The sequence below is a fragment of the Barbatula barbatula genome (genome assembly GCF_947034865.1).
Source record: "Barbatula barbatula genome assembly, chromosome: 18".
Classification (NCBI taxonomy): Eukaryota; Metazoa; Chordata; class Actinopteri; order Cypriniformes; family Nemacheilidae; genus Barbatula; species Barbatula barbatula.
The window spans coordinates 8,011,142-8,023,865 of NC_136781.1; the positions used below are offsets into that span (position 1 = coordinate 8,011,142).

General features: G+C 39.0%; 3 protein-coding genes across 9 annotated transcripts; 1 reads left to right on the forward strand and 2 right to left on the reverse strand.

Moving 5' to 3' along the window:
- The first annotated feature begins 8 nt into the window (after positions 1-8).
- Positions 9-5,937, forward strand: gsr (glutathione reductase). 4 transcript variants are annotated; one of them, XM_079480518.1, is made up of 14 exons: positions 9-248; positions 810-904; positions 1,100-1,126; positions 1,237-1,325; positions 1,700-1,769; positions 1,953-2,100; positions 2,234-2,288; positions 2,405-2,504; positions 2,589-2,675; positions 2,756-2,923; positions 3,140-3,251; positions 3,670-3,801; positions 3,883-4,016; positions 4,143-5,937. In XM_079480518.1, the coding sequence occupies exons 1-14, from the start codon at positions 206-208 to the stop codon at positions 4,290-4,292; spliced, it is 1,410 nt and encodes a 469-aa protein (XP_079336644.1). In that variant the 5' UTR covers positions 9-205; the 3' UTR covers positions 4,293-5,937. The 4 variants fall into 4 exon arrangements, with proteins under 4 accessions (XP_079336644.1, XP_079336642.1, XP_079336645.1 ...); XM_079480516.1 differs by having other exon boundaries at positions 12-248; positions 635-904; XM_079480519.1 differs by having other exon boundaries at positions 68-483; positions 635-904.
- A 598-nt stretch (positions 5,938-6,535) lies between these two features.
- hnrnpa0l (heterogeneous nuclear ribonucleoprotein A0, like) lies at positions 6,536-7,975 on the reverse strand. Its single transcript, XM_079479279.1, has one exon. The coding sequence runs from the start codon at positions 7,919-7,921 to the stop codon at positions 7,025-7,027; it is 897 nt and encodes a 298-aa protein (XP_079335405.1). The 5' UTR covers positions 7,922-7,975; the 3' UTR covers positions 6,536-7,024.
- Positions 7,976-9,132: 1,157 nt separating this feature from the next.
- hnrnpa0b (heterogeneous nuclear ribonucleoprotein A0b) lies at positions 9,133-11,831 on the reverse strand. 4 transcript variants are annotated; one of them, XM_079480276.1, is made up of 3 exons: positions 10,672-11,786; positions 9,863-9,936; positions 9,277-9,585 (listed from the first exon to the last, which is right to left on the reverse strand). In XM_079480276.1, the coding sequence occupies exon 1, from the start codon at positions 11,742-11,744 to the stop codon at positions 10,812-10,814; it is 933 nt and encodes a 310-aa protein (XP_079336402.1). In that variant the 5' UTR covers positions 11,745-11,786; the 3' UTR covers positions 9,277-9,585; positions 9,863-9,936; positions 10,672-10,811. The 4 variants fall into 4 exon arrangements, with proteins under 4 accessions (XP_079336403.1, XP_079336402.1, XP_079336405.1 ...); XM_079480279.1 differs by having other exon boundaries at positions 9,341-9,585; positions 9,863-10,452; positions 10,672-11,831; XM_079480277.1 differs by lacking the exon at positions 9,863-9,936 and having other exon boundaries at positions 9,133-9,585; positions 10,672-11,831.
- Between the last annotated feature and the right edge of the window lie 893 nt (positions 11,832-12,724).

A 12,724-nucleotide genomic window follows, 5' to 3' on the forward strand; every position in this document is an offset into this window, starting at 1 on the left:
ACCACTATGCTGTACGTGGGATTGCGCATGCTCAGTTTAGCTCAGCGTTTTCATTCTGACTTCACACACACCATCCACGGTCTACTACATTATAAACAACGAAGATGGCCACCGTAGTCATAACAGAGCCACAAACGTGTTAATAGTTAAACAATTCATTTGTAACAAACCACACATTTGTGTTTATGTTACGTTTTAAATGTAAATGCATAGGGTTTCTGATACAAGTAAACGGCAGATTTTGATTGGTGAGTGCATGTTCATCAGAGATGAATTATCACACTATATATTTTGTTCATCGCATATTTAAAGAGGACCGTTAGTAAATATAATAAAAGTGATTACTATTTGTACTGCCATATTTTTTATTAAACATATCAAGGCAAATCTATGGTGTTTACATTGGTAGTTACGATGGCTTTACCACAACAGTTTACCCATAGTTCCTGTAGCAAAACCATGGTTATTTTTTCGTTTTTCAAGGTAGGTTCAGCACTCGGGATTGGAAGCAGAATTGACATTTACGGACAGTAATAAGCATAAATAACTATTGTTCCAACTTGCTTCTGGGATTTGCACACTATTGTGTCTATTCACAATGACTAAGCACGGGCTTTCACGTCCCTCCCATTAGTTCAGCTGCAGCGTTGGCCGGGGTGTCGGCTTCCTGGTTATGGAGATATTAACCCCGTTGACTCGACTGCGAGTGTCTTTTCTCTCTCTTGTTCGATCGCTGTCTTCTTCACGTATACACTTCAACCGGAACATGGCGTCTGAATCCGTCACGCGTTATGATTTTCTGGTGATAGGCGGAGGATCAGGAGGGCTGGCCGGTGCGCGGCGGGCAGCTGAACTTGGTGCCACGGCTGCCGTGATCGAAAGTCATAAACTCGGAGGTACCTGCGTGAGTAGAGACCAATTTGCTCTTGCAACATTACATTTCGCTTACAGTCATGTAGATCTGTTTGTCCGAGATTTACATGCACAGGAATGCTCTGGGAAGTAGCCGTTTTTTGGTTTGATATATTAGTGCGTGTTGTGGTTTGTTGTTATTTTTGTGATATATGAACTAATGCAGTAAACTTCTCTTCTTATGCAGGTAAATGTGGGTTGCGTCCCTAAAAAGGTATTTTATATACCTTTTTCAACTACAATATTTAATATATATGCCTAGTATTAATGGTCATATAAATAGAGAAATACTTACTACAAAGTTGTCTTTTGCATTATTTCCAGGTTATGTGGAATGCATCCACCCATGCAGAGTATCTCCATGATCATGAAGACTACGGCTTTGAAGGAGCAAAAGCACATTTCAGCTGGCAGTAAGATGGCACTTGTTAGCTCTTGGGGAATTTGTTTACTTTCTGTGCAGTGATTTGAAAAATAGGTTGGATATGTAGATGATACTGGTCCTTTAAAAAACTTGGGATAGTGTGTTTCAAAAAAGGTTTACGACAGTTGCCGATGGTCAAGTTCCTACTTGTTCTGAATCATTGCAGACTTTCTTCCCCATTGGGGTAGTGTGTTTGATTTGTCAAACATGGGTGGATGTTTGATTTGTCAAACACACAAAGATCTAAGGTGTGACAGCAGGGTTTTTACAATAGAGGAGAGTTCAGCTGTCAGGATTTTCAATGACTCGAGATGACAATGCTAAACTACTGGTCTAAAAGTTACTTATTGGTTGTTTTTTCAGGCTTATTAAACGAAAACGGGATGCATATGTTAGTCGTCTCAATCAGATTTACCAGAATAATCTTGACAAGGTAGGTTTGTTTAATTTAAATCTGGAAGATAGATAAAAAGTTAAATATAAAGCATTTGTGTAGCAAATTAAGCATTTTCTTTAAAATTGTATATTGTGGGAAATGTTTTTTTAATTGAATTTTTTCAGATGTTTATAGACCTTTTATTGTGATAAATGAGAAACTGTTGGTGTTTCCACACAGGGCAAGATTGAGAGCATTCATGGCAATGCAAGGTTCACTGATGACCCTGAACCCACAGTTGAATGCAATGGAAAGAAATACACTGCACCTCATATCCTAATCGCCACTGGTGGCTACCCGTCCACTGTCAGTGAGGATGATGTGCCAGGTATTTTTCTAAATGAGCCTTTTTTCTGCCTCTGTCTCATCAGCATTTGTCTTTACAATTAATAATGATTTGCGTACTTCATTGTAAGTCGTTTTACAAAGACCAAACATGTGTACTTGTAAACTTATTGCAGGAGCTGGTTTTGGTATGACCAGCGATGGATTCTTTGAACTTGAGTCCTGCCCTAAGTGAGTGTTGATTGATCACTGATTCATTTTAGTGAATTTATTGAGACAGTTGTCTTTACTAATATTACTTTGTTTTTGTATCTTATAAAATAACTGATCCTTGTATCCTTATTCAGACGTAGTGTCATAGTTGGAGCTGGGTATATTGCAGTGGAGATGGCTGGCATCCTTTCCACTCTGGGGTCCAAAACGTCTATCATAATTCGACAAGGCGGGGTAATATCCTTAATTTGTATGTTCGCCAAAAGACAGTCATGGATATCCTAAATTAAGCAATACACTGTGTTCTTTCTTTTCAAGGTTTTAAGGAACTTCGATGCCTTGATAAGCTCAAATTGCACCAAAGAATTGCAAAATCACGGAATTGACTTACGGAAAAATACTCAGGTAACTTGTTTTAGGTAATGTAGTATGTGATTGTTTGTTTGGCTGATTTTAAAATTTTGTTTAACTGATATTGTTTGTAGGTAAAGTCAGTGCAGAAGACTGATAAAGGACTCACTGTTACGCTGGTAGCAAAGGATCCTGACAACAAGGATGCTCAGGAGAAGTTTGACTCCATTCATGAGGTGGATTGTCTTCTCTGGGCTATTGGCAGGGAGCCCAACACCGCTGGCCTCAACCTCAGTCAAATAGTAAAAATGGATTTCAATTTGACTTCATTATAAATAAATGCATTTCTATGCATGCTGTTATAGTGAGTGAGTAATAGTAAGTATTATTATTTGTGATATTCCGTTGCGTGCCACTGAGGCTGTCAAAGGCAAAAGCTATAATTCCTCTTAACCCCTGCAGCGACATTGGATAATACTGATTTATCTTGTCAACTAATAGCTTACTGTTTTTTTCAGGGTGTGACGCTTGATGAGAGGGGACACATTGTGGTGGATGAGTTCCAGAACACCACACGTTCAGGCATCTATGCTGTTGGTGATGTTTGTGGGAAAGCTCTTCTTACACCTGGTATGGAGACTCATCTAATGCTGTAAAAACTAAATTATTTATTAGAAAATAGTTAAATGTATAACAGATTCAGTAGCAACTGCATGCACACATACATCGTAGATAAAATAAATAAATTAAGTTTAATGACACCATGATGAATATTGTATTATTCCGTCAGATTGTGTGAATGAAATTGTTTGATTTTATGCTTTACCCTACATCATTGCTAGTTGCTTCACTGGTCAAAACAAATACTAATCATTAATCTCATCTATAAACCATTCATTCATTCATTTAAACGGTTGTTCGAACAGTTGTTCTTACCTATTTTCATTAAAAAGCATCTCTTAAAAGTAATTTAATATAATCTACTAAAAGTAAACTTACTATAGTAAAATAAAATGTACCTTCCATTATTTCCTGTTTGTATGGATAGTTGCTATTGCTGCTGGCAGAAAGCTTGCTCATCGACTGTTTGAGAGCAAAGCAGACTCCAAAGTTGATTATAACAACATCCCAACTGTTGTGTTCAGCCACCCACCTATCGGAACAGTGGGGCTAACTGAAGGTGAGCATGTCTTGGCCTTTTATATTTTTTTTTTAAATTTAAGCAGTTCTGACCAGGGATATGGGAAAACTTGTGTTACAGATGAAGCAATTAAAAGCTGGGGAAAGGACAATGTGAAGGTTTATACCACATCCTTCACCCCGATGTATTATGCCATCACCACTCGAAAGACTCAGTGTGTCATGAAGTTAGTTTGTGAAGGCAAAGATGAAAAGGTGAAAGCATAACTGTTTAAAAGTACAGTACGACATCTGTACTCTACTTTTGATGCTGTATTAAATCCATGTTAAAAAACAGAGAATGCAAGTTGACAAGTCATATATCCATTTTCTTTTTTTTAGGTGGTTGGTCTTCATATGCAAGGTTTGGGCTGTGATGAGATGCTTCAAGGTTTTGCTGTGGCCGTTAATATGGGAGCAACTAAAGCAGATTTCGACAGAACCATTGCCATTCACCCCACTTCCTCAGAGGAGCTAGTTACATTGCGTTAATCAAGGACCACTATGAACAACTGTGTACCAATCTTACAATAAAAGTATATTTTGGATAAATCTTGCCAAAGTATTCTTCTCCCTTCATTTTATTCACATTTTGTTATGATGCTGCCTTATCTTAAACTACTTAAAAGTATAATTTTTTACAGTAATCTGTACTCCATGCACAATATTGACAAAACAAAAAACAGATTTGACAGCTTAGTGAATGTATTAAAAATAAAAAGTAATTTGCATAAGTATACACACCCTTTACTCAGAAGATGGTTAAAGCACCTTCACAGACCCAAATCTTTTTAGTTATGATGTAACAAATTGTACACATTTGTATTTGGCAATTTTCTGCCATTTTTTCTCCTCAAATCCTCTCAAGCTCTGTCAGGATGGATGGATATCATCAGTAGACTGACATCTTCAGGTTTCTACCGAAATGTTCAGTTGGGTTCAAGCCCAAGAACTAGCTGGGCCAATCAAGGATTTTAGCTGTGTGCTTAGGATCCTTGTAATGTTGGAGAATTAACCTTCTGCCCTTTCCGAGGTCTGAATGTTCTAGGTTTTCATAATCATTATCTCTGTATTTTTTGCCGTTGAGCTTTTCCTCTACTCTGACGAGTGCCCCAGTACCCCACATCAAGATGCTGTTTCCACCTCACTTTACTGTTTAGACGGTAATGTACAGGTGTTGAGCAGTACCTGGTTTACTCCAGACATGATGCAGGAAGCTAAGATTCATCAGACTAGAGAATCTTGTTCCTCACAGTTTGAAAGATTTGTTTAGTAAGTTTTTGCATATTTCAAGTTCTCATGTGTCTTCACTGAGCAAAGGCTTGAGTCTGGCCACTCTGCCATAAAGCCCAGATTGATAGGGTGTTGCAGTGTAAATTTCTCCCGTCTCCATATATGTTAATGGAGCTTAACCAGAGTGATCATTCGCTTCTTGGTCACCACTCTGACCAAGACCCTTCTTCATCGATGGCTCAGTTTGGATAAGAGGTCAGCTCCTTCAAGCTTTTATTGAGGGGTATGTGCCGCTCCAAATCATAACTATTCAATTGGATCAGCCTCAGTTTTTACACCAATCGAAATGTAGAAACAAAAACAAGCAAAAGGAATGCTTCTGAATTTCAAGTGTCACAGAAAAGGTTATGAATACGTACGCAATGTACTTATTACAGTTTTTTAATAAATGTACAAATTTGTCCCAAAACAGTTTTTTCTTTAATCTTTGTGAATGCGAGTGTAGATTAATGTAAAAATATAGGTAGGTTGAGATCAGGCAGCAGCATAACAAAATGTGAATAAAATGAAGGGGATAGATACTTTTGCAAGGCACTGTACATAACAGAAACCATAAGAGCTTTTGTTTTGTCCCTGATCCCAGATGTTATTGGTTGGAATAGGGTTATAGATGGGTTAAACAACATTTCCTAAAGAATGGATTCGGAGAGTTTGATTTAATAGAAGTGGGTAGTAGGTAGTGCTTGCTTAATGTCAAACTAATGAAAATTATTTGTGCAGTTTACTCTGAGAACCTAGTCTGTATTGACATTTTCTATAATACGTTTTAATAAACATGTAAATATCAATACAAACTTTTTTAATGCACGAAAACGCAAGTAAAAAAAATGTCTGCAGGTGTCTTAAAGTTCTTGTTTACTTTCCTTTTGTCGTATGTCTGTTTGACTTTCTTCTGTAGAACAAAACATATTTTGAAAAATGTTGCTACCCTAACAGTGGCAGCACTCATTTATTCTTGTATATACACAAAACAAATCTATGGGTGCCGGCACGATTCTGTGAACAAGATTCTTCTAAATACATTCGTTTTCTCCATAAATTACAGGTTTTAAATTGCAGTGGGGAGTGTTAAATGAGAATAACGATTTTTGGATTAACTAGCACCGTGGTGGCAGCAATAGTTGTAGCTTCAAACTCTAGAAGAGTAGTTTTAATAGTGTCATGATGCAAGAACCAAGCCTGAACATTAGCCTACCAATAAAGCAGTGTTTTGACTAGGTTACTAACCTTAAAGTATTTCCAAGTTCTGTTTTCTTTACAAAAAGGTGTGAAGATTAAAATATAAAGCTAAATATTAGTTTAAGAAAACCTTGGTACATCGTGAGATTTTGCAAATTAACAAGTTTTCAAAGAGAATTGAAGGAAGCCATTTAAGCATAATCGACACTGTAGTCAAATTCACATAATCTACTAGATACAAGAATAGAGTAAACAGAGAAAGGGATTATGAAAAATCATTTTAATGGTTTAAAAGGCTTGATTTAACAAATGAATAGACTAAAACAGAATGAACGTGTAATAACGTTAAAACATTAAATTCAGTTTAAAATAAAGCAATTTAACAGTTGAGGTCATGGGGGAAATCTGAGCTGCTTAAGTTTCATTATCACCCCTGAGTTGTCTTATCAAAAGAAGGCCAGACAATAAACCTATAGCCCATAAAGGAGCCTCCATGATGCTGCAATGGCCCGATCGGGGTAAACAGGCCCATTTAAATTTTGAACAAACAAAATACGTAAAATCAAAACCGATCACGTCTTCGCAGGCATCGAACAGCAACACAAGGAGGTCGGCGTAAATAAAGTCTCTCGGTAATCTAAATATAAACCCAGCACCCCGACCCAACAGTTCATTTTGAAAGTCCAGTTGTTTGTCCAATAGTTTTGCACTTAAAAAACCCACACCATACAACTTCGAGTCACATTGGTGCTTTAATATCCACCATAGCCACCTCTTCCATATGCACCACCACCTCCACCTCCACGTGGGTATGGCCCAGCGCTCCTGCCGGAATAATAGCCACTTTTCACAGCCCCGTAATCTGAGGCCTGTTGCCCGTAATCCTCGCCGAAGTCACTGTAGCCATTACCGTTGCCGTATCCACCGCCCATCTGATCGCCATAACTTCCTCCGTAGCTGCTTTGGCTTTCGTAGCCACCGCTGTTACCGTATCCACCGTTCTGAAAGCCAAAATCGCCATAGTAACCACCTCTTCCGCCGCCGTAACCGCCTTGAGGTCGGCCCATTCCTCGGCCGCCCATTCCTCCCCTCCCGCCGCGACCACCGGCGGCTTGCATCTCCTGTTTGGTGAGCGCCTTCTTCACCTCGACTTTGTGTTCGTTGATCGTGTGGAACTTCATTACGACGGCCTTATCGGCAGAGTCATTGTCCTCGAAATAAACGAAGCCGAACCCTCGCTTTTTTCCGGTGTCTTTGTCAGTAATGACCTGAGTCTTCTCGATGGCACCGAACTGCGAGAAATACTCGTGGATGTGTTCTTCCTCGAGATCGTCTTTCAAGCCCCCTATAAATATTTTCTTGACCTTGGCCAACGCTTCTGGTTTCCCGGCGTCTTCTCGTGCCACCGCTCTCTTCAGATCCACGTTGTTTCCATCCACGACATGTGGCCTGGCGGCCATTGCGGCGTCAGCTTCCTCTGCACTCGAGTACGTTACAAAGCCGAAGCAACGAGATCGCTGCAGCGGCTGGTTCATTACCACCACGCAGTCGGTTAAGCGCCCATACTGTTCAAAATGTTGCCGCAAACCTTCGTCGGTTGTTTGGACATTGAGGCCGCCAACAAACAGTTTACAAAGCTGGTTAGTCATTATCTTACTACAGACGTACTGACTACGAGCGCACGCAGCGAAAGAAAAAAGCTATGCTTTGAAATGCCGGAGGCGTTTCCTTTTGTGTGCGTCAACGGGTACGCTGTCGACGCTGATTGGTTGCGCGCGTTTACTTCGTCCTATCAACTCACGCTTCGCATTGAAAGACAAATTAAATTTCAATAATATGTCTGGAATCAAATTTGTGAATGCAGCTGAAAAAGCTGTAACCTGTTTATATATATTATAAAATAGTGTGTAATTTAGTATATGATTTACCTCTGGAATAATGTTGCGTTCTAGACACCTGGACAAATAACGTCTGGATTTAGAAGCATACAAATGTTTAGTAAAATTTTACTAATGAATACCTATCATGCCGCTGAAGTCTACATAACCACTTCCCTTCAGAAATTGCCATATATTGTCAACAATGACAACTTTGTTTAGAACTGATTAAGGGTACTGTCCTTCTTTGGTTAAGACTAATAATATTAATGAAATATGGCTTAAAGGGATACTTCGCTCCAAAATAAAATTCTGTCATTTACTCACATTTGAGTTGTTCCAAATCTGTATACATTTATTTGTTCTGACAAGAGAAAAATGTATTTGGAAGAATGCTTATAGCTTTATTGACTCACATCGTAGGAAAAAATACTTTTTTTGTTCTGTTGAACACAAAATATGACATTTTGAAGAATGTAGGACAGCAAATAGTTCTGGGACACCTTTGACTAAAATTGTTTTTTCCTACTATGGTAGCCAATGGGGCAAAATATGTGTGGTTATAAGCATTCTTCCAAATATCTGTTTATCAGAACAAAGACATGTATACAGATTTGGAACAACTCAAAGGTGAGAAAATGATGACAGAATTACATTTTTGGGTGAAGTATCTCGTTAAGACTTAAATTGCAACATTATTTAGTAACTATCAATCCTGCCTTTCTCCATTACATTATCTCATATTTTAGAATTGACAAACACAGATTTTGCCATGAAAATGTTGTCATGCTGAATAATATAAAGCTACCCATCTCTACAATTTCTACACATCCCAACCATTCAATAAACAAGTGCTCATCTAAAGGAAAACCCAGAAATAAAATTATGTCACTATTTATTCATCCTAATGCCATTGAAAACCTGTGTGATTAATTTTTCTGTGGAACACAAAGATATATTGATTTTCCGAGTGTTTTCGCATCCATATGAAAATCAATGTAAGACAGTTTTGTTATGTTCATAAAATTATATTTTGTGTTCTGCAAAATTAAGTCATACAAGTTTGGAATGGCAGGATGGTGATATGAAAATCCTCATTTTGGAGAGACTACACCCTAAAACAATGTAAAAAAAAATCAATGCACAACTACACTGACAAGTCACATTCAACAGCAAAAAAAAAGTCTCATGCTAATTAAATGTTTTTTATTTAAAACATCACATATCTACAGATATTAAATGGCAATTTAAGACAAAAGTCTGAATTTAAGATTTTTTTCTGGGGTTTATGAAGAATTTCATGGTAATCACTGCTTCCCCAGACCTCAATACCCCTCAAAAAAATTCAAACAAAAGCTAGTTGTTGGTGGTGTCTTGCAGAAAACCAAACTCCATGGCCACAGTTGATTTGGGTGGAGTCAGGCATCCAAGACCACCTGGGGAGGAAAACAGGAAAAAGAGAGAACACATTAGTTTGTCACCAAACACCTTTAAGTTAATTAAATACTATAAACCATATTGGGCAAATCACAACCAATGTGCTAAACCGCGGAGTTCCACAGACCTATAAACGCACCAGTTGAGGCAAGTACAGTAGATCAAATTCACTTATAGACAGAGCAATAAAAAATATTTTAATGAATAAATATAAATCTATTAAATCAAATATGTAGCACTTGACCAACACGTAGTGAAGACAAGTTGATTACATACCTAGATCGCAGGTTGATATCCTAATGAGTTATTTCAGTCCTATCACAATCGAACCCAGGTACTGAACAGGTTACCTGTACAAACAAACTGCTACAGCTATTTCGAAGTACTGTGATAACTCCTAAATATAGGAATCAAGAGCAAATAAAAACATTTCTATAGCTCTAGACTATAGAACTAGACCCGAACAGGAGTTATAATTTACCAAACATTTGTATAAAATAATTATGCTTACTAATGGGTGTCCATATACCAAATAATTATGTCGTCAGCCAAAACGCCTTTGAAGGTAGGATAATTAAGCTGTGAATCTTTTATTAAAAAAAAACATACAACTGCATACCAATGTTTAACAATATTGATGTGCTCATAATACAATACACAAGAATATGTTGGATATAAAGATGCTCAATACAGCGTTAAACGTAACTCTTAAGTGTTTTATAGTGTGTTTGCGTTATTTTACAAAACCACACGACTGAACGAAACCTACAAACATGATACACTATTTTGGAAAAGGATAGATGAGACAAACCGCATGCGTTAATCCCCCCTCCCCCAGTCACTGGTAAGCAACGATGTTTAATAGACTGCAGAAGAAAATACATATTGACAATAAATCTCCAGTTTTATTCTAAAAACGGATGGGTTGCTAACAGATTAAGAAAACTTGCACGAAATTAAAAAAATAAAACCGTGAAGGCCAACTTGTTTCGCGCCTTTAACGTGGAACATAAATGAACAGAACACGTCCTACAACTAAAGCTGGTCGAGCAAGTCAGGTTTCTGGGAAGAAATCTTCTTCCTACCTGTTAAGAATTGAGGTCTTTAAGGTATGCTTTTCACAGTGTCCGCCATCGCGTGCATGGTCGGGTGAATGGGCCATTCTGCCCAACGTGATCAATGCAGGGAACAGGTTTTTCAGTCTTTCCTCCTACCCACGTGACCATTAATAGCCACCGTAGCCGCCCCTGCCGTAACCGGACCCGCCGCCACGGGAGTATGGGGCTCCTCCGCCTCTGCCACCATACGTGTTTCCACCCTTCATTGGCCCGTAACCGGACGACTGCTGACCGTATCCGCTGCCAAAGTCACTATAACCATTTCCACCATAGCCTCCCATCTGATCATTGTAGCCTCCTCCGTATCCGCCTCCGTATCCACCACCGTAACCTCCGCTTCCATAGCCTCCTCCGTAGCCGCTATCATTGCCACCGTATGCCCCGCCGTAGCCTCCTCCGTAACCCCCTCTTCCACCGCCGAAGCCATTTTGATTTCGTCCCATGCCTCTTCCTCCTCCTCCTCTGCCCCGGCCGCCCCTGCCTCCACCGGAGGCTTGAATCTCTTGTTTCGTTAGCGCTTTTTTCACTTCCACCTTATGGCCATTGATCATGTGGAACTTGAGCACGACGGCTTTGTCGGCCGAGTCGTTATCTTCAAAGTGGACGAAACCAAATCCCCGCTTCTTACCGGTGTCTTTGTCGGTGATGACTTCGGATTTCTCTATCGGGCCATATTGCGAGAAATACTCGACGAGATCACTCCCCTCAATATCCTCTTTTAGGCCCCCAACAAATATCTTCTTAACTTTCGCGAGGATTTCAGGTCTTCCCGCGTCTTCTCGGGCCACGGCTCTCTTCACTTCCACGGTTTTGTCGTCTACCACATGTGGCCTAGCGGCCATTGCAGCATCAGCCTCCTCTGCAGTGGAATACGTTACAAAACCGAAACAACGAGACCGCTGAAGTTGGTCGTTTTGGACCACCACGCAATCCGTTAATGTCCCGTACTGCTCGAAATGAGCGCGGAGTCCATCGTTGGTGGTATGAACGTTCAAACCACCAACAAAAAGTTTGCAAAGCTGCTGCTCTTGTCCTGACATCTTGATACGCTAGCGCGCCTGTTTGTGTCGACGGAGAAAAGAAAAGGCCTTCTTTAAACGGCTGTCGTCATGACGCATGATTCATTCAAGCTGTAAGACACGCCTTACGCCGAATAAAAGCGGTTTTGTGAAACTCCGCCTTTATTTACATAAATGCTTTTTAAAAGTTTTGTCCAATAGTTATCACATTATTTTCTATTTAATATGCTTTTCAAAAAATCACAACAAAAAATATGTCAATAGCCTATGGCATTACATTTGTCTGATAATAAATTGAATCACTACAGTTAATGTATGCATCTGTTTTCTTTAAAAGCTACGGCTCATTCTGGTAGGGTGGTCGGGTAACACCAACTGACTTTGCAATTGACATCAATTCACCCAGTTAATGTTTTATTTTTCTTATGGCAGTGTCCAAAGACCTTGTAGGGCAATATGAAGTGATCAGAAAATAAAACACTGCAAAATTGTAAATTTATTTAATCCATTTTTGTTATAGGTCACGATGTAATAGACTGAAATATTTTTACTATATTTTGTTCTTATTGACTCAAGATATACATGCCCATATCCTGAAATGCTTTTTATTTTGAAAGTATGTCATGCGCTTACCACTACTTAAAACACATACACAGCCTCCCATGTTAAGAATTTTGTATATCTCCTTGCATGTATGCAGAAACAGGAACATGATGTAATTTCTAACTCTGCATAATTTCTATTTTGGTAATGTGTTTCATTGAAAAGTTTCATTGAGACGACAGGATGGCTGATCACAGCCTTAAAAGGTGAGCAATAGGAACTGATGGTTGATATCTGCATAACAGATGAAGAGTGTGGAGACAGCACTTCACGGATATTTGATGACACTTAAAGCATATGGGTGGGGACAATGGCTCTGAATGAGAGCGTCTTTTAATATGCTAAACACATCCATAATCGAACTGTGAGACAGAACTGTTGCAAGGTTTCAAGCTCCT